The sequence below is a fragment of the Molothrus aeneus genome, chromosome 1, assembly GCF_037042795.1.
Source record: "Molothrus aeneus isolate 106 chromosome 1, BPBGC_Maene_1.0, whole genome shotgun sequence".
In the NCBI taxonomy this organism is placed as follows: domain Eukaryota; kingdom Metazoa; phylum Chordata; class Aves; order Passeriformes; family Icteridae; genus Molothrus; species Molothrus aeneus.
The window spans coordinates 21,948,936-21,973,214 of record NC_089646.1 but is presented as its reverse complement, the minus strand read 5'-3'; the positions used below and the strand labels follow the sequence as shown (position 1 = coordinate 21,973,214).

At 37.1% G+C, this 24,279-nt stretch overlaps 2 protein-coding genes across 2 annotated transcripts in view; one reads left to right on the top strand and one right to left on the bottom strand.

Annotated features, from left to right (window-relative positions):
• Positions 1-90: 90 nt before the first annotated feature.
• SLC25A40 (solute carrier family 25 member 40) lies at positions 91-16,578 on the top strand. Its single transcript, XM_066552923.1, has 12 exons — positions 91-214; positions 1,157-1,275; positions 2,056-2,115; positions 3,289-3,395; positions 5,161-5,228; positions 6,825-6,949; positions 8,791-8,964; positions 12,209-12,318; positions 12,637-12,718; positions 14,345-14,425; positions 15,986-16,212; positions 16,315-16,578. Exons 2-11 carry the CDS (start codon positions 1,182-1,184, stop codon positions 16,099-16,101), a joined length of 1,017 nt encoding a protein of 338 aa, XP_066409020.1. The 5' UTR covers positions 91-214; positions 1,157-1,181; the 3' UTR covers positions 16,102-16,212; positions 16,315-16,578.
• Positions 16,579-17,593: 1,015 nt separating this feature from the next.
• RUNDC3B (RUN domain containing 3B) overlaps positions 17,594-24,279 on the bottom strand; it is a 52,034-nt gene continuing 45,348 nt past the window's right edge. Inside the window, exons 9-11 of the mRNA XM_066552912.1 lie at positions 21,449-21,595; positions 20,960-21,075; positions 17,594-19,941 (exon numbers count right to left, since the gene is read on the bottom strand). Of these exons, the coding sequence (XP_066409009.1) occupies positions 19,796-19,941; positions 20,960-21,075; positions 21,449-21,595 (409 nt within the window). The 3' untranslated portion in view covers positions 17,594-19,795. The remainder of the gene's footprint in view (positions 19,942-20,959; positions 21,076-21,448; positions 21,596-24,279) is intronic.

Genomic DNA, 24,279 nt, shown 5'->3' with positions numbered 1-24,279 from the left:
CCAACTGCCCGCGCGGGCCGGGCCCCTCCCGCCGAGGGGCGGGCGGAAGGCCGGGGAAGGAGGGAAGGAGGGAAGGTGGCTGTGGGGACGGAGCTCGGCTGCTTTGGCCCTGGAGGGGGCGTAGGAGTGGCTGCGTTCTTCTCTCCTCGCCACAGCCCGGACTGTCCTTGAGTCGCGGAGACCTTTGCCCCCGGCGGGCGCTGCCAGTAAACGGGTACGTACGCAATTCTGGGCAGCGGTCCTTTTCTGAGTTAAAGATACGTGAAAAATAAACAATCTTCCCACCCACCGTTGCAGTTGTTAGCACCTGAGAGGCCAGAGGTGGTTTGTGCACCTTAATCTTTTCTATCTAACTTGAAGCGTAGTGAAAATAACAAAACATTCTTGTGAAGTCAATGAAAAGCTCAGATCAATGTTTCTAACAAAGTTAGGGCTGCACTTAAGCATAGTGGTGCATTTTTAAAGACACACCTCTATTTAGAGATTTTATTTTCTGAAGTGTTTTTGTTATCTTCTCCTGTCCTGTCTAGTTGCAGATATTGTGACTGCATTCCTAAATTGCTGTGACCATGCCTATGCAGCCGTAGAGCAGGATTCGTTCAAGGAATCAGCATTTGCTGGTAGCATTATTGATGGCTAGCCCTTGCCTATTAAAGGAGGAGCTTGCCAGGGCACAGAGTCATCACTAGCAGGCTGCGGCTGTTGGGTCAGCCAGGAGACCTTTCTGGGCTCTCTCAGGAGAGGTGGGAGCAAGAGAAGGGCTGGGTCAGTTATTCTGCAGTGCTTCAGTTTATGGGCTACAGGCTGGGAGTTTATCTTTGTAAGGATTATTTGCATTAAAGATTATTTGTAAATACTTTGTTGCAGTTAAAGGCAATAAAACGAAATGTTAAACATTTAACGTGGTTTGCAAGAACATGTAAGTGTTGTAATTCATTTAGGAAGGATTTTGAAGATTTATTGTTTTTAGAAAACTTACTTGCAAAACATGGCTCAAATAATCTCAAAAATTACTGAGATGCTTATATATGATTAGAAAAGTAATATTGCTGCTTCTATGTAACTTAGTAATGAAAATCAAAAATATTTATCCCTTGACTTTTTTTCTGCAAATTTTGAGTGTAGTCTTACAATATGTTTTTCTGTTCCTTAACAGGTTTTTCTTGTCTGGGGATGAAGCCATGGCTGAAATGAGTGATATCAATGTACAAAAACTAACCATTGTTCAGCAAGCAATAGCCTCTTGTTGTGGAGCCATAATTACATCATTATTTGGTAAGGCAATCTATGGAGCTGGCCACAGAGAGAATCTCACAAAGTGATTACTCTTCAGTTGGACTCAGCATGATGTCTGCTCTCGTATGTTTCCACTAATGTGTGGAATCGAGCCCTCAGCCGATATATTCGGAGGAAGATGGTTCAGCTGCCCAGGCACTGCAGCGTTCAGCATGTCTCAGCCTGTGATAGTTGTAAGGGCTGCAGTGGAAGCAGTGATGTGTTCACTAAACCTTCACTTACTTTTCAAGAAGCCCAATGTTTCACATATTGGCTACATGCAGCAAAAAAGGAAAGTACATAATGAATTTAACTTTTTTTTAAAGTTGTGTTATGGTCAGTTAATTGAAAAAGAACAAACATGTGAAGAAAATGCTGTGCTATTTTATATGCTGGAGGCCAAAATTTGATCTTGTATGCCTTGTGGTATTGTACTTATAAAAGCAATTTTAGACAACATGATACAGTGGTTTTTGAATGAGCTTGGTGTATTTCTAATATTTCATGCCTATGCAACTGTTAGGTAAATTAGAAAAGACAGATATGATATCGCAAACCATATAGGGTGTGTAGTTCTCCTTTATCTCTGATAGCATTGTCTCTGTCTGCTGACATCCCTTTTCTCTCTACTTGATAACATTGTAAAATCTGTTAGGTGTTTCCCTCCCTCCCCCACTTTGGAAAAAAAAAAGGTTCTAGAAGTTCATAATAAGGCATCTGTAAACTTCCACATTTTCAGGGCATCCAGGGTGTTTCTAAATGCCTTCTGTTTCATTTTAGTAACTCCTCTTGATGTTATCAAAACTCGACTGCAAGCCCAAAGGAATCCATTCCATGACGGTAAACAAATAATTGTGTAGTGTAATGGGGGACACAGTTTGCTTTTTGCTCTTGTACTTAGCTGATAGTTGTCATAATGCTGTGACAACTGCATAGCATTCTGCACAAGAGGTGCAGAATGTTTGAGTTTGTTTCTCCAATATAACTGTTGGGGCGGGGGGAAGGCACACACCAGTATGTACTAAACAGACACAGTAGAAAAAAATCCCATACATCCATATCATTTTAAACAGGCTTTTTTTCCCTGTCTTAATATTTTCATTATAGCAGAACATACAACTAATACTGAGTTGAGTTGAACAATAAAAACCTTGTACTAAATGAATAAATATTTCATCAGAGGACTTATGTGGTCAGGATGTTATATCAAAGTTCATCTCCTCCAGAATCCAGAGATTTTTGAAATGGAGAAGTCTTAACAAGTCACTTGCCACTTGGGTTCTAAATAGATGAAGATATTGTGCTGTCAAAGATGAGCTAATGGTTCCTACTATTTACTTGTACTTAGTATATGAGATTTAAAAGGAAAGAAGATGACTGGTTTTTCTTGTTGAATGTGGAGGTGAGTATTTGCAGTCTCACTTGCAATTTAAATTAGGAAAAATACTTGTGCCTTCTATCCTGTTCTTGAGTAAGTTATAAAGCCTTCAGAAATCTGCAAATGTGAAGCTTGAAGTATGTTTTTGTAATGGCAATAGTATTTTATCAAACAGGTTCAAAGTACATAATGTAGGAGAAATAAAAAACAAATGGAGGGGATGATCTAGTATAAATACAGACCAAGATAAGATACAACAATAATAATACAGATAAGATCCAATAACTCCACTTGAAGTGGATGGTGAGGCTACTTAATAAAAGATTTAAAAGTCTGAAAGATGTTCACAGTTGCATACAATAGTGACGTTCAGTTCTTGTGTTAGTTTTACCTTTCAGTGGATGGTAATATAACCTAAACATGTCTCTTGGAGCCTTTAGTTGGGCAGTCTGAGTAGTACATTTGTACCTTCTCTCCTTTGACCTAATTTGTCATTACTGTCTTACCAAAATTATTTTGCCCCTCTGTGTCTAACTAGAGATAAATCTGTGTTGCCATTATATCCAATTTGAAATTGCAGCTGCATAAAAACAATCTTATAAGCATTAACTATATTCTTATATACCACTTTTTAGGAAAATGTTTTGTAAACTCCAATGGCCGTATGGATCATGTATATGTTTGTAAAAATGGGGACAGCAAAGCCTGGTATAAAAAACCTGGGCATTTCAAAGGGACATTGGTAAGAACATTTTACATTTATTTAAAACTGCATTTTTAAGTAGCATACTCTAAAGTTTTCAGATTTTTTCGGGCTCTACTGGAATCTGTTATCATTTGAGAGGGCCTTCATGTGGTGACACTGATGATTGATGAGACCTTCTACTGTCTGAAAAAAATACCTATTCCTTACTTAAGATGAACAAGGAGGCAGCTGCACAGCTCTCCTCCCAGGTTACTGGCTTTATGATTTCATTTTCCCCACTTCAACTATATTGGCAGTAGTTGCTGATTGCAGGTAATAATTTTCTCTTTCCTGCTTACGTCCCTTGTGCCCATATATCTCCCAATATGCTTCTGAGCTGAACTAATGGTGCAGATAGTGTTTAAAGTTAAGTTCATGTGTCAAGTTCTCTATCCAGAGAAGTCTCTATCCTGTGAAGTATCTAGACTTGTAGGAGTAGCATTCTCCTGAACACTTGAACCAGACTTGCTGGCAGATACTGTCATGCTGGTTCATGAGTCAATTTTTGTTTTGACTCTGCCCTGAAATTAAACCTATGCAAGGATTTTTCAGAATTAAAATCTTGAGAATGGGATGTTAATGCAAGAGGTGTCTTCAGTAGTTTAAAAGTTCTTTTTAAATTAATAACTTTACAAGTGTGATTTTTTTTCAATTACCTTTACTATGTAATTTTAGAAAGTTACTTATTTTCTATTAGACATGAATTTATGCCTAGTTTTGCCATAACAAGGTGATTCTTAACGAAGAATGATTATCATATAACTTCATCTTCTTTCTTAAAAAAAATGAATCTTATCTTTTATCTATACCTTCCTGTTTTGTCAGCTTGTTGAAGCTGGGTTATTAACATATTATCCAGCTAGTATAAAAGTGTCTTTTTGTTAAACCGTGTTAGGACCTCTAGGGATTCTGGGCTTCCTTTCAAAGCTAATCAGGTTTGTTGTAATAAACCATTTCTTTGTTTTTTCCATTCAACTTTTTACGTCACAGGGTTAGTCCATCAAGGCTGTCTCCTCTAAAGCTATTTGCTTTTTTCTTCCTCTAAGTCCTTTCTGTGGTCTGCCAGACTCTGTCTTTTGAGGCTCTGTAATAATGTCTGGTCTTAGGCATATTCTAATCCATTGAATCCCAACCTCTTTCCCCAGATGTTTTAGGAAGATTAGTATCCTGACAAAGTTTTTGGTTTTGCTTGTGATTTCAGCTGAATGATCTTCAAGGTTTTGTGTTGTTGTGCTGTCAGTCTCCTGGGAATATACAGGACAGCTGTAATAATAATTGATATCTTGTATATGGTATAGTGTATACACATTGCATGTATGGGGTCATGTTGTCAGAGGAAGTATTGAAGAATCTTTGAGAATTAGTTGCTATTTCATGCCTAGAAACTCTGCTACATATTGAAAAAAAAATAGTGGATTTTTTTGGGAAGTTTCCACAAATTGCTGCAATACCATATTAGTACTGAAAATAGTTATTCACAGGGCAGTCAGTCACTGATAAACACTTAGTACTTTAGCTTTTTTATGATGGAAGGAAATTCTTAATTTCAGTCACATAAATTATTCTGTTCAGCTCAGTGGAACTGTTTGCATGGTTAAGTGATAGCTTGTGTAAGCAGTTTTAAAATTGGGGTCTTAGAATGATAAGCCATTTTAAAAACATACTTTTAAAGACATTAGTTTTGTGTTCTGCCAGCTAAAATGTATTCCTAACTACAAAAGTTTGTAGCTAACTATTGCTCTTTGCCTGGTTATATTTTTAGGATGCATTTGTGAAAATTATTCGAATAGAGGGAATTAAGTCACTGTGGAGTGGGCTTCCCCCAACACTGTAAGTTGAATGAGTTATTTTGGTAACATGCTGTAAGTTATGGTTTAAAAAATTAATTAATTATTTTTGAGAAATTAATATGCTTATTTCTAAGTTATTTTAAAAATTTGGTCAATTCTGAAGTTTCAGACTAATCAGTTCAATCAGAAATGCCTATGGACAGTATAATTTTTACCAGATTTTAGAATTTCCTGATACATTCTCAGTAGTTAAGCAGGATCAATAGACTTCTCATTCTGCTTTTTTCTGATAGCATCATCGAATCACAAGGATGGGAACTGATCACTTGAGAGGGTCAGTCTTCAACACTTTCTTGTTGTATCTTGTTACTTAATGACTTGCTATCAGCAGCACAGCTGTTTCCAGACACTCTGGTGTTCCACCTCATTACCCTCACTTAATTTTTATGATCATCTTCTTTATTTCAAAGAACTTTGGGGTTTTATTCTATCTGGATAAACAGATAATTCATTTTCTCTCTACAAGAGCAATTTACATATTTAAACATGGCAATCAGATCTCCTCCTGGTCTTCTTTTTAGATTTAACAGCCCCAAACTGTTTTATCTTTTTATTCATATTGACCTAGTAAAGATAGAAATTAAGACCTCTATAATTATGTTCTCCTTCATAAAACAAAAACGTTTTCAAATCTAAGATGTGTATTAAACTTGTATCTTGTAAGGCACAAAGTGTGAAGTGCCCAGTGGGAAGCACTGGTACGCTTTTGATTTGCAGACAGTGCTCAGTGTATAGGCACAAAAAAAGCAAAGCATGGTGCAGTTCAGCCTTGTTAACCCTCCAGTATGTGGCAATTTCAAAATACAAACCTTAGGGCCTGACTGAACTGTTCAGTCACTACAGTTTTTTTACAAAGCACATGTTCTGTTCTCCAGCAGAGAACTTCTTTACTGGAGAGAGTCACACAAGTAGGAGAGAAGATATAAACTAAGCCATGTTGGTTTTCCAAGCATGATGGTCCTCAGTGGTTTTTGGTAATGGTGGTACATGCTGAATTGGCACAGACATAACACAGAAGTGTAATTGTCAGATTATAGTGAGGTGTGGTGCTTTTCCCCTGCACTGAATGATTATTGAATCTACCTGTTGCTACTACAGTCTCTACTATGCTGGTATGGAAAAAGCTTATATTTGTGCATACTACATTGTCTCTCAAGTACTGAGTATCATGGCTGTTGATCAAGAGCATAATATCCAATTGTTACATAAATTAAAGTTAAGTTTAGTAGTACTTCTGTAATATTTTGTTTGGGTTCTTCATTTTCAGATCTTTCACTTCTCATTCTTTATCAAAATAGTTCTGGAGCTGGTATGGAATAGATTTTGACTGAGATAATCTACCATCATTTTACTTACAGTTTTCCCTAATGAAATGAAAACCTGGGAAATGTGTAGGTTTGAAACTCTGAACTAGAGGCAGTGAATCAAAGCTATGGGATTAATGTTGGTTTTTTTATTAATGCATTACACACAGCTGGAGATTTTTTTAAATATAAGTAAAATATCAATACAAGATAGTTGACTTTATTCTCCTGCTTTCCTGGTATTAATTTAAATTTCTTCTCTTATATTTTAGAATAATGGCAGTTCCTACCACAGCAATCTATTTTACCTGCTATGATCAGCTGTGTGAAGCTTTGAAAAATAGACCAGGAAAGCATGATGAGCACATTCCAGTTATTGCAGGTTCCTTAAGCAGATGTAAGTTGTCTTCTGTTTAAAGAGAAAACTGGAACATAATACCTCTATGCTGTTTTCTTGACTTTTATTTAAAGTAAATATGCTGTGGGTTTAAATGAGGGATAGGAAGGAATACTGTTATTACCAGTATTTCTTGGGCAACAAAACCCTCTAACCTGGAATAATGAGATTTGGTTTTGCTGAAACACTTTCACTATATTTTTAATTTTTTCAGAATTTTATATTTCTAGGTTTCTACCAAGGACAGTTTAATTTAAGTCTGTTCTGCCATCAATCTAATAATAAAAATTGTAATTTGCTATCATGGAAAGTACATAGGTAATTATAAAAAAGATGAAAATTGGACTTGTAGTGGTTTTACTGCTGTATGATGTGGATGGAATTTTTATATTTTCTTACTTTTGTTTATCCTTTTCTTCATCTATTTTTGTAGAATTAACTGAGAGAATATATTTTAGGGCTTCCTTAGAAGGGTCTGATGATGCAGTTCCATGTTCTACCTGTGACAACCATGGGAGCACTTGCAGAGTAGTGGAAAAAGGATTGCTATTTTGTGGTGTTGTAGCACATTATTCTTAGGCTGTTCCAGATTTTAAGTTCATGTGTAAAACCTTATTCCAGCAACAGAAGAAAAATTCTTGGATCTAGTAAAATTTTTAATGTCTGTTAGATGTGCGATGGTAGCTTGTTACTGAATGATGACTCACTGACCATTGTGCAAGATGCAAGAGTTACTTTATCAGATACAGATTGCCTGCTAATCATTCTTGATAGTTTAAAATAAGAGTGGCAAAGATGCTTAGAAATCAATAAAAGCTTAAATCTGTAACCACAATTCTGTCCTTAACATAAAAAGAAGCCTTAAACATCAAGATTGCTTTCTTCAAGTTACAGTTTAAAATGGTAATGAAAATAATTGACTTTAAGTACTCAAAATTTTCAGCCTATTTATGTTAGGCTGAAAAATGAGGATTCTCAGCATGTTACATTCTTTACAATATGCAAGCATTGAAAAAAAAACCCTAAATTGGAAATGTAGGTACTGTGAATAGGCATGTTTTTCTTATCTGGAAAGGAAACTTATTTTGAGAATTAGTTCAAGGAAAAATGGATGTGAAAAATGCATGTATTTTATGATTGGCTTTTCTCAAATATTAAAATGAATATTATATGTGTTGTGTTAGAAAGTAACGCTGTATTAATTCCCTTAAGTACTGTGTTAAATATAGTTTTAGGTTATAAAAATTGTTAAAATAGAAAGGATGCTATGTAGGATACTTTTTTTAAAGAAAGGACTTGCAGCGAGATAGCAGCCACAGGACACCTAAATCTTTCAGAGAAGAAGAATATATTGCACTCTTATCAGAATAAACAAACTTCTTCCCGCCTCGAAGGTGCTGTCAGGATTCGGAGGATGAAGCTGACAATGACCAGACAGAATCCTGTATTTGAATGGAATTTATGCATCATGTATGAGGTGTATGAATATGCAACAGGCTATTGCTTTTAAGGGTTAATCCTTTGTTAACAGGTGCCCTTTTTCAGGCTCGTGCTGCCCAGAAAAAGGTACCCGGACGTCCGTAACTCTTTGGTTCTATTGTCTCATATTGTCCTAATTCAAATTGTCCAAATTATTATTACTCTAATTGTATTACTATTTTTATAACCATTTTATTACTATTAAACTTTTAAAAATTTTAAAAACAAGTGATTGGCGTTTTTAACAATGGAAGAGTTGAAAAGAATCAAATATATAAAGTAAGGTGAGGCATGACTTGAATGCTCAGGAAATGGAACTATTAAATACTGATTTCTCTAAAAAAGCCATGTTTCCTTTGCAGTTGGTTCTGCCACTGTGGTGAGTCCCCTGGAGCTGATCAAAACCCAAATGCAGTATCGCAGGTCGTCCTACAGGCAGCTGTACCTGCGTGTCAGCACCAAAGTGACTGTAGATGGGTGGCTCTCCCTGTGGCAGGGCTGGGCTTCGACTATTCTGAGAGATGTGCCTTTCTCAGGTAAGGTTTATTTCCCATGCAGGTTTTTGTTTATGTTTTTATATTATTTTTCTGTGCTTTTAAGTAGTTTTAATAGTTGGCTTTAGGAATGACCTGAGATTTGTCTTTTTTGAGTGTTTTTATTTATAAATTCTCTGAAGATGTGATTTTTCCCCTCCATTTTGTTTGTGGATACCAGATAGGATTCACTGTTACATTCCCTTTCTCTGTACTTAGACTTTCTTCTCATCTTTAGCTTATACAATGACTGCTTTTGAAGAGTTTCAGCTGGAAATTTTCTCTGTGATAGAAATAGTGGCTATTTTCTGATAAACATGCTGTATCTAAGTGTTCTGTTACATAATTTTGGAAACATGTACAGAGAGTGACACAGTAGTGTCTTCAAGATTTTATTTTTTTTTAAATCAAGATGAATTTGTTTGTATAATTGCTCCAAAAAACTCTTTAGCAAGACTCGAAAGCTGAAAGCCTAGAAGAAGAAAAGTCTGATTCAAAGCACAACTAGTCTTAGGGCTATTCCTTAAGGTAACTGGGACAGGTGTTACAGGGGAGACTCCTAAAGCACCAGCAAGCCCCTGTCCCTTTAAGACCTGTTTTTGTCAGAATACTTTTGGATCATCAGACATCAGTTGTCATTGAAGCAGTTTCTGTCATTGGGGTAGTACCAGGAATCTTTAAACACTTTACGTTGGCCCAGAACAATTCTTCAAACCTATTTTTGGAAAGATTCTTATTCAAAGCTGGTTTTGGAGTCAGAGAGCCCTTGAACTATTTGACCTGCTATCTCTGTTGTCTTACTTCACTCTTAAGATGATCTGGTATCTAATTTAATTTGTGTTTCCAATCAACCTGGGGGCCAGTCATTGGTTTGGGCTGTTATAGGATATGTGTACCCAGAGTAAATTTTAAATTGGCTGTGAACCAAACTGTGACATAAGTGGGGTGTGATGAGGATATTTACTTTAAAATTGCTGTTGGTAGTTAAGTGAGTAAACTGAACCAAATTATTTCAGCTGTCTTCAGAATTTATAGTGCTCTGTTCTCTTTCACTTAGCTACTGGAAGGCGTTTGAAGATTGTGATTGGAATGTATTTCCTGCCTAAAGATGCAGTTCCCTGATGGGACTTAATTTAGTCTTCTGTGATAGGGAAGGCTTCTCACCCTATGAAAACATGGTTTCACTAAGGCTAAAGACAACTGCCAGAATTCATCTGAATCTTTTCTCTGAAGTGTTTCCTCTTCAATTTTTATTTTTAATTTACTTATTTTTCTTCTCTGCCAAATGCAATTTTCTCTTAGGCTCTTCTCTAAGGTTTGTAAGGGAACTCTAAAATTCTTCATCTGATTCCTGCTGTCTGACTTCAAGTAGAAACTCTTATTCTTTTATTGATTTTTGTCTGTAGCAGTGTGGCTGGAACTAGTGAGCTTCCTTCCCCCTGCTGCTTTTAACAGAGTGGGAAGATCAGAGGGAGTGCACAAGGAAGAGGGCACTAAGGTGATGTGCATTCTTCTTAGCACTTTTCAGGTTCTTGTGTCCACACCTGCTGTTTCTCCACTGCTCCAAGCCAGGCTTGTTGATTTTTAGTCAGTTTCCACACTGCTCTGGCAGTCCCTGGACAGCCAGTGGCCACTCACTCATCTGTACCCAGTACTTTGTGGGCATGATGGTAGAGACACAAATTAACCTACAAGGCAGTAGCTGCATGTTGAGAACTACTCAACCAATAGTGAACAGGCAAGTAGAAACATGAGTAAAGGAAAATGTATTTAAAAAAAACCCAAATGCCACAAAATTCTGTTTATTTAAAGCTAAGGGTGTTTAATACCGCTTAATGCCTTTTCCAACTGTGTTTCCTGATAATTTTTTCCTCATAACTGCTCTCTGTCTGCTATGGTGTCCTCCCTTTGTACCTTCAGTCCAAGCTCTTCAGTTTGAATAATGCCCCAACAGCAGCTGCATCTCTGGTGTTCTCAGTTTGCACCTTTGCTGCAGGGAGTTCAAGTCAGCTATCTCAAGAGTTAAAATCACTGTAACATGGAGTTGAGAAAGCAGGTCCTCCTGAAAACAGGCAAACAGCACAGCATGACTCAAGGAGCACAGGATAATTAGAATTCTGCTCTATTCCTAGCCCAGTGTTCATTACATGTTTCAAGCATGTTCCTTGGGACAGTAGCTAGGCTGAAAAAAACTTAAGTTATGAATGCCTAAAACCACAAAAATTGGTTTAATAATAATATTTGAGTCCTCCTTTAAGCAGTGTCACAGACAATATAAATGTAAGTGGCGTTCAGGGAAATGTGTCCTGTAGGTTCTTAAGAAAATTCTGGCTTTAGATAATTTATATTAAATTAGAGTTTTGTACATTTCAATAGTATGTTCTCCTCAAATCCTCAGAATGCCCTCTGAGATACTGCCTACCTTTAGTTTTGTAAAATGTTGGGGGCCAGGCACATCTGCTGGTAGTCTTCATGGCAAGGAAATGCTGTGCAATTTTTCTGCTGGCACAAACTCCAGAACTCAGTTCTGAACGTTGTTACCTTTCAGGATATGGAGCTGTCATTTGCAGTATTTGGTCAACCAACTGCCATGAGGAATTACTCTCTAATTCAGCCTAGCAGTATATCACTTGAAGTTTTAGTTAGAAAGCAGAAAAAGTGCTGTTTAGTTCAGCAGATGGTCACAGAAACAGATGTTACTCCTAAAAATTGTTTGCTGGACCTTCCTTTGACAGTCCCCAGAGAGGCATTTCCCTATTATAATTCCAGGGATCAAAATCATATTTTTTTGGTTCTCTCAGAAATAAAATTTATACTCTGCCTCAAAAAAGTATGAGGCAGTCCTGAGCAACATTTCATTTTGTATTAAATGTGTTTTTGTAGAATTACTGAGATATGTGAAATATGCCTGAAAACACAGCAAGTAATTAGACTACCTTTTGATTTATTTTAAATTGAATGTTTTATGGTGCTTGGTTTAGATTGTATGAAGGTAGGGGTTACCTAAGGGAAAGACAAAATGATTAGGCTAATTTGTATCATATGAAGAAATTTGGGGTATGGAGAACAAGGAGAATACAGCATCTGTCCATGGGTTATCACATAGGACACTTATTATGCTTTCAGCTCTTGTTTCTGTTTGCTTCTATTGCTACAGTAGAATTCTAACATCTGGACTTGATATAAGAATTGTTGTACTTGAGATACAAATCTGTTGTAATGAAAGTTTATGTTTTTGTAATCATAGCAATGTATTGGTATAATTATGAACGTTTCAAGAAGATGATGTGCAAGGAAGTTGGTGCACATGAACCCACATTTTTTGTTTCTTTTACTTCAGGAGCAGCATCTGGCTCTGTAAGTATATAATTTCATTTCTAGTACTATTCTTTATTATTAGCACTAATAAACTATTTTTAAAATGTATGGTTTTAGGTTATTCTCTTAGAAATGTTGTATATTTTGGGGTGCTTGTACTTTAAACACATGTGGTGTGGCATTCAACCTGACTAAAAAAATCTGAATAAACTACAGTGGTCTGACATAAAAGACTTAAAAATATAATGTGCTTGGAATATCAAATTTAATTTTAAATTGTGTGTGCACTTTAATTTAAAAATTTAGGGTTAAATTTTAATTTTTTGTGTACTAACATTAAAACTGATTTCCTGATAGATTGCAGCTGTTGTAACTCAGCCATTTGATGTAGTGAAAACACATAGGCAGACCCAGCTTTGGGAGAATGAGACTTTAAAAAGTAAGTTGCTGGTAAGCATAAAAAACCCTATAGTGTTTCAAAATAAAAAAAACCTATAGTGTTTCAAAAAATAAAACATAGTGTTTGGGTATGGTTGTGGTACGAATTGTAAATATTTGCCACTTTTAAAGTATATGCAAACATTTTATCACTCAGGCATTTTTTCTTCCCCAGATTGTAGTATCTAGATAAGATATATTTTATCTCCTAGGAGAATACCATATTTCATTAATGGCATGGAAGAGGGAAAAGGTGTGAGTTCAGTACAATTTAGCTTAATAAGATGGTACAAAATTGAAACAAAGGAATCCAAAGCTATTACATTTAGGCAGGCCAATTGCAAATTTGAGATGTCCCTGCTTATTGCAGGGATGTTGGACTAGATGACCAATAAAGGTTCTTTGGTTCTTTTAAACCCAAAGTATTCTATGATTGAAGTAAGTTATATTTAAACAGGCAAAAAATTAACTTGATAGCAAACATTCAGGTAACAGTGATCTACAGAAGAAGTCTTCAAAATAACATTCACTACCACTTGCTCCTACATAGCAATATTCTTGTGATAAGTATTAGAGTAGAAAGAGAAATATTGTGCTCAGGTTGTGTATTTTTTACCTTCTTTTCATGAGATTTCAAAAAAATTGTTTTTGAGGGCATATTAATGAATGTCCCAACATCTTTAAAGGATGAAAGAGGAAGTTTCTGTTTTGCTCTTGTCAGTAGAGCACTGCTCTGTTTTATAAAATTGAAGTCGTATATAATACCTTTCTTTGCTATTGCTTGGGATGTGGACCAGTGAAGGACTTACATTAACCTAAATAAATATTATATCATGGCTTTAAGATTACAGACCATTAAAAAGGCTGAGTATCCAAATAGTTTCTGCTTAGAAAATAAGTGTTCACTTTTTGGCATGAGGTTTCATTCTCTCAGTTAAATATTTTTTTTCCTAGAGTAATTCTTGAAAGAAATTATTATTATTTGATTGCAGAACAAGTATTAAAAAAGTTTTAAATATAAATAGTTACTGTTTTTAATTCTTTTCCTGTGTTGATGAATGTAAGAATTCCTTCCTAACACCACTTTGAAACATGTGTCTGCCATATATTTATTAGGTTAATATTCATAAGATTAATTTATATTTTTAAAATTCAATTATGGTAATCTTTAATTTGTGCCAGTTTAATTCTTTCCAAATCCAGTTACTGTTAGAGTTGGACACTGACTATGCATTTACATTTTATCTCTCAAAATATTTGACAATATTCTTGTCTATGCAAAAATATTTTTTGGCTTCCAAGGGCTGTGGGATATTCCTGATGAATGTATTCTATGAAACTACTTTGGCTTTTTTCACCTGTATCATCAATCCAGTAAAGACTATAGTAGCTGTTCATATATCTTATTCTAGGTTTTACTACAGGTCTTTTCCATGTCTTGCTGTTTCAACTTTTGTATTTGCATACTGTATTAATTTAACATAATATATAAATAAGATGGATAAAATTAACAAAAAAAGAAGTTAAACCTAACAATTCTATCTGTTACTGTCTCTGATTTCTAAAAATATCATTCTGTGGCATTGCATGGATTGCCTAATTCACTGTTGTCTTGTACTGTATTGAGTTCCACAGAGGGACAGTAAATCAACCTTGGCAGTTATGAGGAAAATTGCTGCCAGAAATGGGGTTACTGGATTATTTGCAGGTAAAATTTTTCTTATCTCTTAAAAAATTCAGACTAGAGAGTTCTTAATTGTAGATTTTAGAATGCATAAGTTTTATATTTCCATTTCTGTGAACACTGTCAGTTATGCAATAGTTTGCATAAAGCAACAGACATGCAGACATTGGCCTCTCCTGGGATCTTCTTGGTAGAGTACCATGGGATAAAGTCCTGGAGGGAGGAGAGGCCCAAGAAAGCTGGTTAATATTCAGGAATCATCTCCTCCAGGCTCAGGAACAATGTATCCCAGCAAAGAGAAAGTTAGGTGAAAACTCCGAGGCCTGAATGGAGGAAGAAGGTGCTCCTGGACAAGCTCAAACACAATAAGGAAGCCAGGACAGGTCACCTGTCACAGAGAAATGGTCCAAGTCGACAGAGATCAGGTTTGGAAATGAATCTGGCCAGGGATGTCAAGGGCAACAAGAAAGGCTTCTATAGATATGTTGGTGACCAGAGGAGGACAGGGGAAAACATTGGCCCTCTGCTGCATGACTCTGGCAGCCTGAGGTGGAAATGACAAGATACTGAGATTAAAATAATATTGAGATAAAATCCTATTGTAGCTCATACTGAAATGATCATCAGCAAGAGACAAATCCAGGATACTTACCAGACTTCACCACACTGCACTGGCTCCCTAGGGCCCCTGGTGTAAATGGCTGCACAGGTGGTTAAGCCTTGCAGGACTTGTGTTTGCTGAAAGAGATTAAACTGCTTTATCTGCTGTACAGTGCTGGCATAGCTGGGTAACAGGATTTGCATATTTTAGAGCACTGGATGCTAACAGAATGCAAGACACCACAGAGTATCAATAACATTGATATTGAATTCAGTTAATAGATTAAAACACTTACATTTCAGTCCTGACACATGGGTAGCAGAGTTTAGAGATACTCTTGATCAGCCCCCAGTTCAGTTCAGTTGGCCACATGTAGCTGAGATGACTGGGGTTGGCCTGCCTGGCTCCTTGCTGCTGTTCCAAAGGCAACAAGTTCTCCATAGGTTGTGTGTCGTCTGTGCTGGCTCTTGGCAGACATCTTTGCATTTCAAGTGGAAGTAGAGGGCTGGCTGTGTGTGGACAAGGGGATTCAGCCTTATTCCCCTTTCTCTAGACTGAATCACTTTCTAACCTGCACTGGCAAGATCACAGTTGACTATAATGGGAGACATTTAACACTTACATTCCATCATTTATTCATGTGACCAGGGTTCTTCAATTTAGTAGAGGCCACCTCTTGTGTGCTGGAGCACAGGAGCCCTGCAGGTCCAGGTGCTCCATTTGCATGGAGTCAGAAGGGGCAGAGACACAATGGACTTGAGGCAGGCAGACCACACAAGACAGCAGAGGTGAGGGCATAAGGTTATTACACTGGTAATACCTACAGCCAGTAAATTGAGTATTGTGAGGTGTGTGAGCAGGTAGAATCCCAGCTCTAAACTGATTATACTATGGTATCAATATATTGTGATCAACACATTGTACTGCAGCACTTGGGTCTGAAAACAAGTTATAGTGAATACTTCCTTCTCTCTTCTGGGCAGGTATTACTCCACGGCTGTTTAAAGTTGCTCCTGCTTGTGCCATAATGATCAGCACGTACGAATATGGAAAGTCTTTCTTTTCTCATTTAAATGAAAAAAAGAATCAACATCCATAATTCTTCTTTGTCCAATTGTATGAAGGCAAAGTATAAGATGGAAGTTGTGCCAAATTTAAATCTGTGAAGATGTTTTCCAGAATTCCCAGTGAATTTCTACCATTACATTTGGTAACTAAATAAAGCTTAATTTTTAACTTTCACAAAGGATTAATTCAGTTTTTTTACATCACCCTTAAACTGTCATTGAGGATTTTATGACTTCTCTTGCAGCTGGAGGGAAAAAAGAAAGGAAGGAAGAACAAAAGAAAAAAGAAAGGAGGAAGAGAAGAAAAATTGAGGCTGGACATAGCAATGAAGAATAATGACTTCCACTGTGCAAAATTTTAGTCATGAAAATGACTAAATTAACCTAAAATTTTAGTTGGGTTTTAAAATTATGTTTAAAAATGTTTTGGGTTTCTAATTATAAAATGTATTTATTTCTCAATAGGGAGGTTGGTACAGAGTGAATTCAATAAATACTTATTTATTCTTGCTGCTTGTTCTGTGTTTCATTCTGTACACGTTTCTTATTTGCAGCTCTGTATTTTGTGTAAGTGCATATTTTAAAAGCTTCTCAGGTTTATTTTAACTGAAAAATTCTGTAAAACTGGAAAAATACTGATATTCATTAGACACTGAGAGAGCATGGTGCATACACTGATGGGGCAGCAGGGGCTTTTTTGTTTAAGGTAATACTTGAAATTAAAGCACATCCATGCACTGAAGCCAAAGGCCTCTACAGGTGCTCTGCAGGAACACTCCTGCACCTGTTTCTGGGCGGTGCCAGTTGTCACTGTCACACTGTTCCAAGGCAGGGCTGGCCCATGCACACCTTGTGTGGGGCCCCCTGTCTTGGAAGGCCAAGGTTGCTGGCATAAGGAGAGGTGATTCTGTGCCAGCCTGACTCAGCCCTGCGCCCCTCTGCCCAGTGTGCTGCACTCCTGGTAGGAACAGCTGCAGCACTGCACTTGCCTGTAGGCACTCAAATTACTAAATCAGAGCTGCCTCTGTGTGGTTTAAGTCATTATTTAACTACCCTCACTACACCTCCCTCTTTTCATGCGTTTTCAATGCAATTGTTGAATTCTATTTTTTTGTGTATTTTAATGAGGGGGGTGCTGATACAAAAGTAACTCAGTAGTCAGATCATTAAGACACTGTCATTTGGGTGTGCTTTACCCAAGAAATGGAGTTCATGGTGAAAATTCCTCACACACTGAAATGCTCTACTTGTAAAGACATTAGGTACCACATTAGGCAAGGGGTGCTGCCAGAGGCGATGCTTAATGTTGATCTTCCACTGTGACTTTTGAATGTAAATTTACAAAATAAAGCCTAAGAGCACATAGTAGCAGCAGATATTGGATGACACTGAATGATACAGAGCAAGAAAACCAGTCTCCCCCTTGTGCAAGAAAAGTATTTGCTATAAACTCAGTAATGCTGTAATTTACAGAATGGTTTTACCTTATCCTGTGTGATTAAAACAGAGACAACACCTTGTAACTAGTGATGATACAAAATTTTTAATTTACATGCAACATTCATGGAACGTCAAGGCAACAAAACATACAGTTTTGGCAGTTTAAAATTTTTTAAAAAATGGTTAATGTTTAGAACTGAGAAAGATGCACATAACTGATTGCCCATGCACAAAATGACACCCAGAAACACGTGTCAGACTACATAAAAGACTTCAGCTAAACAACACATTTAGCTCTAAGAAAAGAGCCATCAGTGAACATGACTGAAGATCATGATTACTGCCACCTCCAAAACACTGATGTGGCATGGGAAGTGTTTAACAGCAAACAAGACTGATTAAATCACTGTACATTGATGCAGAATGTTAACATGTGGAATCTGGATTCCCTCATTTTATTTGTAGTAAAAATGCATCTCTAATTTACAAATTTATATTTAATAATGTTACTCAACAAACAGGTGCTTAATGTGATAACAAAAAAAAGTTCCATGAAGTAATGGACATTCTGAAGGCGTATGAAAGGATTTAATGGTCAGAGTTTATTACAGTGAAATTACCTGTGTGGGTACACAAGGGCTTGAAAGACCTGGTGGTTTTGTTCAACTGCTTTAAAATTCTGCATTAAAGTAGCATCAGTGGTTGTGTACCCTGCCATGATGTAGTGTCCTCCAGCAGCATGGACTAGAGAGTTGAGGAGATGGATTCTTATCCTCTAGCTAAATCCAACAGTGCCTTGAGTTCCAGAAATGCATAGCCTCCTACTTAAAAAGACTAAATATTTCAGTTAAAGCAAGAATGAATCTTCTTTCTTTCAAGCCCACCCTATGATGCCCAGCTTAAAGTAGTAGTGCCAAGGTACCATCCCAAGAGGCAAATCAACTAAATATGTACAGAGTGTAGTGACATACTGTAAACACCTAGGAGTAAGCAATAATTAAAAATCTGTCTTGTATTGCAGCTACTCATGTAAACAATTTATGAAACTTCTTTGGCACAAAAAAGCATTTTCCCTAGCACTTATAAATACAACATACTTACATGCATTTCACTTTTGTTTAAAAAGTTACTAATCATACTGATAAGCATTACCTTGATTAGCAAAATTCATAGATAAAGGATCCATTGTATCTTACAAAGAATTAAGAATAGTTTGCAATTCAAAAATTATTTTGCAAACTTTGAAACTGTAGGGTAATCTGGAAAGTTAGTTACATTTTAAAAAATGTCTCCCTTTTTTTCCTTCTATCAGTAATTTAAATCAATGGCAAATACTTTGAGAAAACTGACTTATGAGAATTTCTGCTGTATTACCTAAGCAAGAAAAATACCTACTGCACTACAACAGGGATGAGAAAAGTCTTTTAACACACAAATACAGTCATTACATTGTTTCCCCTTTTTCACTCTCCTTGGAATCTTGCCAATAAACACAGAATCCAAACTTTGCAAGATGCTTACCCCCATCATCCATAGCCCCCATCTTTCCAGCAAGAAACTTTTTGCATAATGTTAGTTTATCTGTAACCCAGGCCACTTAAAAGCATTTTTAGAGACTTTGCTCATAATTTACAAATCTCTGTGTATGCTTGATTTATATGATCAAGTTACATTTGTTATTCACATGCAGTTTCAAGTGTTTGTGTTTCAGTGTGACTGGGACATCTCCTAAGTGCCATATTAACAGGAATGCAAAACCTAACACTGAGTCAACTTGAGAGAAGGTTAAATATGCTATTTGAGGTCCTACACAACATACACAGATGAAAAGCTGGATTTTTAGGTATTTATTTTCCTGCAGAAACTGGTGTTCAGGATTCCCTGTCTCTTCTGCAGGAGTTGATAAATATTTAAAGCACTGCAGAGTACAGTGGCTAGAGCCAGTCCAGGCTAGTGCAAGGAGAAACAAAGCTGATGGCATTTAAGTATGGGTCTGATTTTCAACTGTTTCATTTTAAAAACCAGTCATAAACATCAGATTATACATTCTGTACCTGAACAAGAGATTTAAATGATTCCAGACTAAAATAGAATATCTGAAAAGTCCTCTGGGGGAAAGAAGAAGCAAATGAAAACTGACCAGATTTATGAATTATAAAGGTATCCATGACAAGAAAAAATAAAGCAGCTTATTTTATAACTCAGCTAGCAGTCTTCACTGCAAGTCATCTTATGGAACATAAATCAAATGTATACAACATAAAGCTCTTCCTTCTTGTGTGCATCTCAGGATGGTGTTAAGCCTGGACTTGTCATCTCTGTCGTGGGACTTGCAAGGTATTCACTTGATTTCAGGCTTGTGAGAGACTTGTAGCTTGCTACTGACGTAAGAGAGCCACAAAGACCAAGCAATGATGGAGTGTCTTCCTTTCCTGCGAAGAAAAATAAGAATTAAGCTAATAGTTTTTGCAGCACAAGATTAGTTCACCATAAAAAAATGAGAGGACATAAAAAGCTGTTTAATCTACATGACTGTGAATTCCATGGTATGCTTCAGCACAGGCAAGTTTCATAAATGTGACTGGGAAGACAACTTACACCACACCTCCTTCCCTATCCAGGTGGTACAGAGATCCCCACCCATGCCTTACAGGCTGGGCTGAAATTAGTCTTGGATTAAATTAGATTTTAATACTGCTCACAATTAAAAAGAAAAAAAAATTTTATCCTTGATATTTTAAAAAAAGAAAGTTTAGCAGTTATGTAACACTAAGGTTTTATATTGGCAAATCTATTTAAAGCTTAAAATTTATGAGATACAAAAAGGATTCTTTTATAACAATTTATATTCTACACCCAAAATACTCCTATTTCACAATTCTTCCAACATTTTCCTGCGTTTACAGAATTGCCCACAAGATGGAGCAGTTAAGCTTTGATAAGCATCCAGGCTTGAAAGGGGTGGGTGCATATATCACATTTATATAGCCAGTTCATATCATGTTCCTCTATTTTAATGGAAACATTGTCAGGCTGCATCTCCAGATAAATGTTAAGTACAAGATGTAAGAATGACAGTGGTAGTTGCAAACCAAGTGCATTTAATCATTCTTTTAAAACCAAAACAAGGAAACATAAAAAGTTTGTTATAGCAGAAAGATGTCAGCAGATCCTCCTTGTAGTGAAGCTGACTGATTCTGTGATGGATAAGGAAGAGATGTGCAAGACATTTGAAGTTTAGCTTTAAATACAGAGGAGTGGGGTGTGTATCTTCATAAGTCCAAACTTATTTGAAGCAGAGTTCTTAGGGAATTTGAAACACTTCGCATAACAATGAAAAACATGTTTTTCAAGGTGTATTTTCTTCACCCTGAAAATTTGTCTCACAGGGACTGAAGTTCAGAACTATGAAGAACAAAATTAGAGGAGGACATTAGACTGGCTCTGTACCTTCATTTAACAAGTTAATTCCATCTTGCTTCCCATCCTGTGAGTGACCTGGATCCAGAGAGGATTGAGAAAGACTAACTTCTGCTGAAAGTTGGTCCAGACTTTGAAAACTTTTCCTGCAAAGCAAGTAATATTTGATAGCAACACATTTAAAGATCTAACTAGGTATCTTCAACTCTCTGTAAACAAAGTTTTCTAAAATAACACTATGCAGTTAATCTTTCTTCTCTTAAACACTATTCTTATTTATTTCCAAAGCCAGTTCTTTCCTAAAGCAGTGATTTATTTTTCTGCCTTTAAAAAAAAATTAATGCAAAGGAAGAAAATTTTTTATGGAAAGCAAGATAAACTGATTTTAGTTACCAGTAATCCTTGTACATTGTAACAAGTGACTCCAATAGGATATGTTCCAAAGTATGCTGAGGGAAATACATAATTTTCAGTTTCCCTGTTCCTCAAAGGGGGAATAAAAATAAATAGGAAACTTACTCATCCCATTGTTGATTGTGCTTTCTGTAGAGTAGAGTGTCCAAGGCAACAGCATTGACATCCAGAGCTCCTGGGGAAGGCCACTGATTGGTGAGGTGAGTAGTTAATTCTTGTCTTGATCTCAAGTCATTATTCTTTAGCACAGTTCTGTAAATACAAAAAAAAAAAGAGTCTATTAAATGCAATTCCTTAAGATAAAGGAAAAACAGGACATAGATGATCATAGAATCATCATGGTTGGAAGAGATCTTCAAGATCATCCAGTCCAACCATCACCCAGCACTGCCCTGTAACTCCTAAACCACATCACCCAGTGCCAGACCCAGATGTCTCTTAAACACCTCCAGGAATGGTGACTCCACCATCTCTCTGAGCAACCTATTTCAGCCTGACCACCTGAACAGCAAAAAAAATTTTCTAATACCTAATATATGAATCTCCCCTCTTAAGTCTCATCTTAAAGCCATTCCTTTGGGTCCTGGTGCTGTAGCCACAGCAGAAGAGACCAACCCCCCTCACTACAAAGTCCTTTCTGTAGAGAGCAATGAGGTCCCTGCTGAGCTTCCACCAGACTAAACACCCACAGCTCCCCTAGATGTTCCTCACAGGATTTTGTTTCTAGACCCTTCACAAGCCTTGCTGCCCTTCTCTGGACACACTCCAGCATTTCAATGTCCTTTTTGGAAGGAGGGGCCCAAAACTGAACGCAGTACTTGAGGTGCAGCTTCACCAGTGCTGAGTACAGAGCAATCAACATTATTCTTGATACAGGCCAAGATGCCACTGGCCACCTGGGCACACTGTTGGCTCATGTTCAGCCACCTGCCACCCAGCACCCCCAAGCCCCTTTCTGCCAAACAGCCCTCAAGCCTCTCCTTCCCCAGCCTGCAGCACTGCAGGGGGTTGTTGTCGCCTAAGGGCAGGACCTGGCACTTCACCTTCCTGAACCTCATGCAGTTGTCTTCAGCCCACTGATCAAGGCTGTCCATATCTCTCTGCAGAGCCTTCCCACCCTCCAGCAGATCAACACTCCCACCCAACTTAGTGTCATCTGCAAATTGACTGAGGGTGATCTCAATTTCCACATCCAGATCATCAATAAAGATGTTAAACAGGACCAAACCCGAGCCTAGGGGAACACAACTAGTGACCATCCAGATGTTCTATTTCAAGCGACCAACAGACTGCAATTTTCACAAAGCATCTTAAACTGTTCACTTTTGCTAAGGGAAACAGCTTAGAAACATACTGAGACATATTTAGGAACAAACAAAAAAAAAGTTGACATTTGAATCCTTCTACAAAAGCAATAAGGAAAGGCAACTGCATTTAAAAGGTTCTTTCTGCCAGCATAATGGTAATTAACAGGTCAGCTATTTTGCAAGCCCACTATGGGAATATGATGTGCTTCCCTCAACACCAATTTTTTTTTGCAGTTTGAACACCCTTGCATCCCCCCTTCAATACTTTTCCAGAATGAACTAAAAACCAGACATGTTCATTCCACTGTATGCTTTCAGGCAAAATATAGCACTTAGTTATTCTATCACCTTACAATTTCTAGTAACTATGTCTATAACTGATATTAAAAAGTGTAAACTGAAGACCTAAAATGCTCAAATTAGTTTTGCCTCATATTCCCAATGAAGCAAATCAATTTTCTAAAATTCTAGAAATGAAGAAGCTAATATGCCAGGATTGGAAATCACCTGCCAAAAGCCATACTGAAATAAGGGAAGTGCATAGTTTTTCAGGCTCCAAGACAAGACCAGGCTTTTTCCAACAGCACAAGGCAACCTTTGATCTGCCCTTATACTGCTGTAGAATAACTAGAACTAAAAGCAAGAGCGTTGTGTAATTGGATTTTGTAAGTTCTCTAATCCACAAAATACTAGACAATAGTAAAATGTTGCTCTACAAGGAGTTTGACTATCTCTGGCCTGAAGCAAAAAGCTAATTTACTCATCTCCATACCAAATGTACTCAGAAGTTCAAAGCCAAATGCCATGTTGCTATCCAAAATGCCAAACTGCACAGCAAATTAAATAACTATTCATGGCACACATACATTTACTTGAATTTTCCAATAACATTGTCAACAGGTCTATTTTTACAATACAGTTTTTATTCTGGTGGTATTTGAACTGTTTAGACAGGAACTTCTGTAAGGGCAAGTAACAGTGCCCAAAGAGCCCAAATTTCCCACAAAACAGTAAAAAAAAGTAAGACAGTAGTAAGCTCAGTAAGGACCTTTTAGGAGCTGATTTTCACAGAGGAGACAGATTCAGAGTTTTATTGCACAAAAAGAGATGAAGCACAGCCGTAATTAAAACTAGTTTCAAGAAACTTCTCACAAGATGACTAATTCCCTCAGCATTCATAAAGGTAAACAATCAACCTTTCTACCCAGGGATCCACACCCTCACCCTCCTAAGAGGTCTATAGGAATAACCACTTTGCTGACCCAAAGCTCTCAATAATTTCAAGTATCTTGCATGGTATTCACTTCCCCATGTAAAAACCCCAATCCCCTGGGGAACATCAAGCATTACACAGAGCTGCCACAGGTTTGTTGATTTGAGGAAACTGAAACACAGAGATAGCAAGTTTTTATGAGGTTTGCCAGGTACATTACATCACCTCCTTATTCAGAAGGGCATCTTGAATGTTTTCACAGGAGTTTCAAAACAGGACACAGTTTATATGAGCAACTATGCCCACAGTGCCTAAATACAAATTCACACATGTAACATGGACACGCAAATTTCCATTTGGACAACCCCTGTAAGCTATCACAGACACATTATCACAGACACACAAATACAGACAAG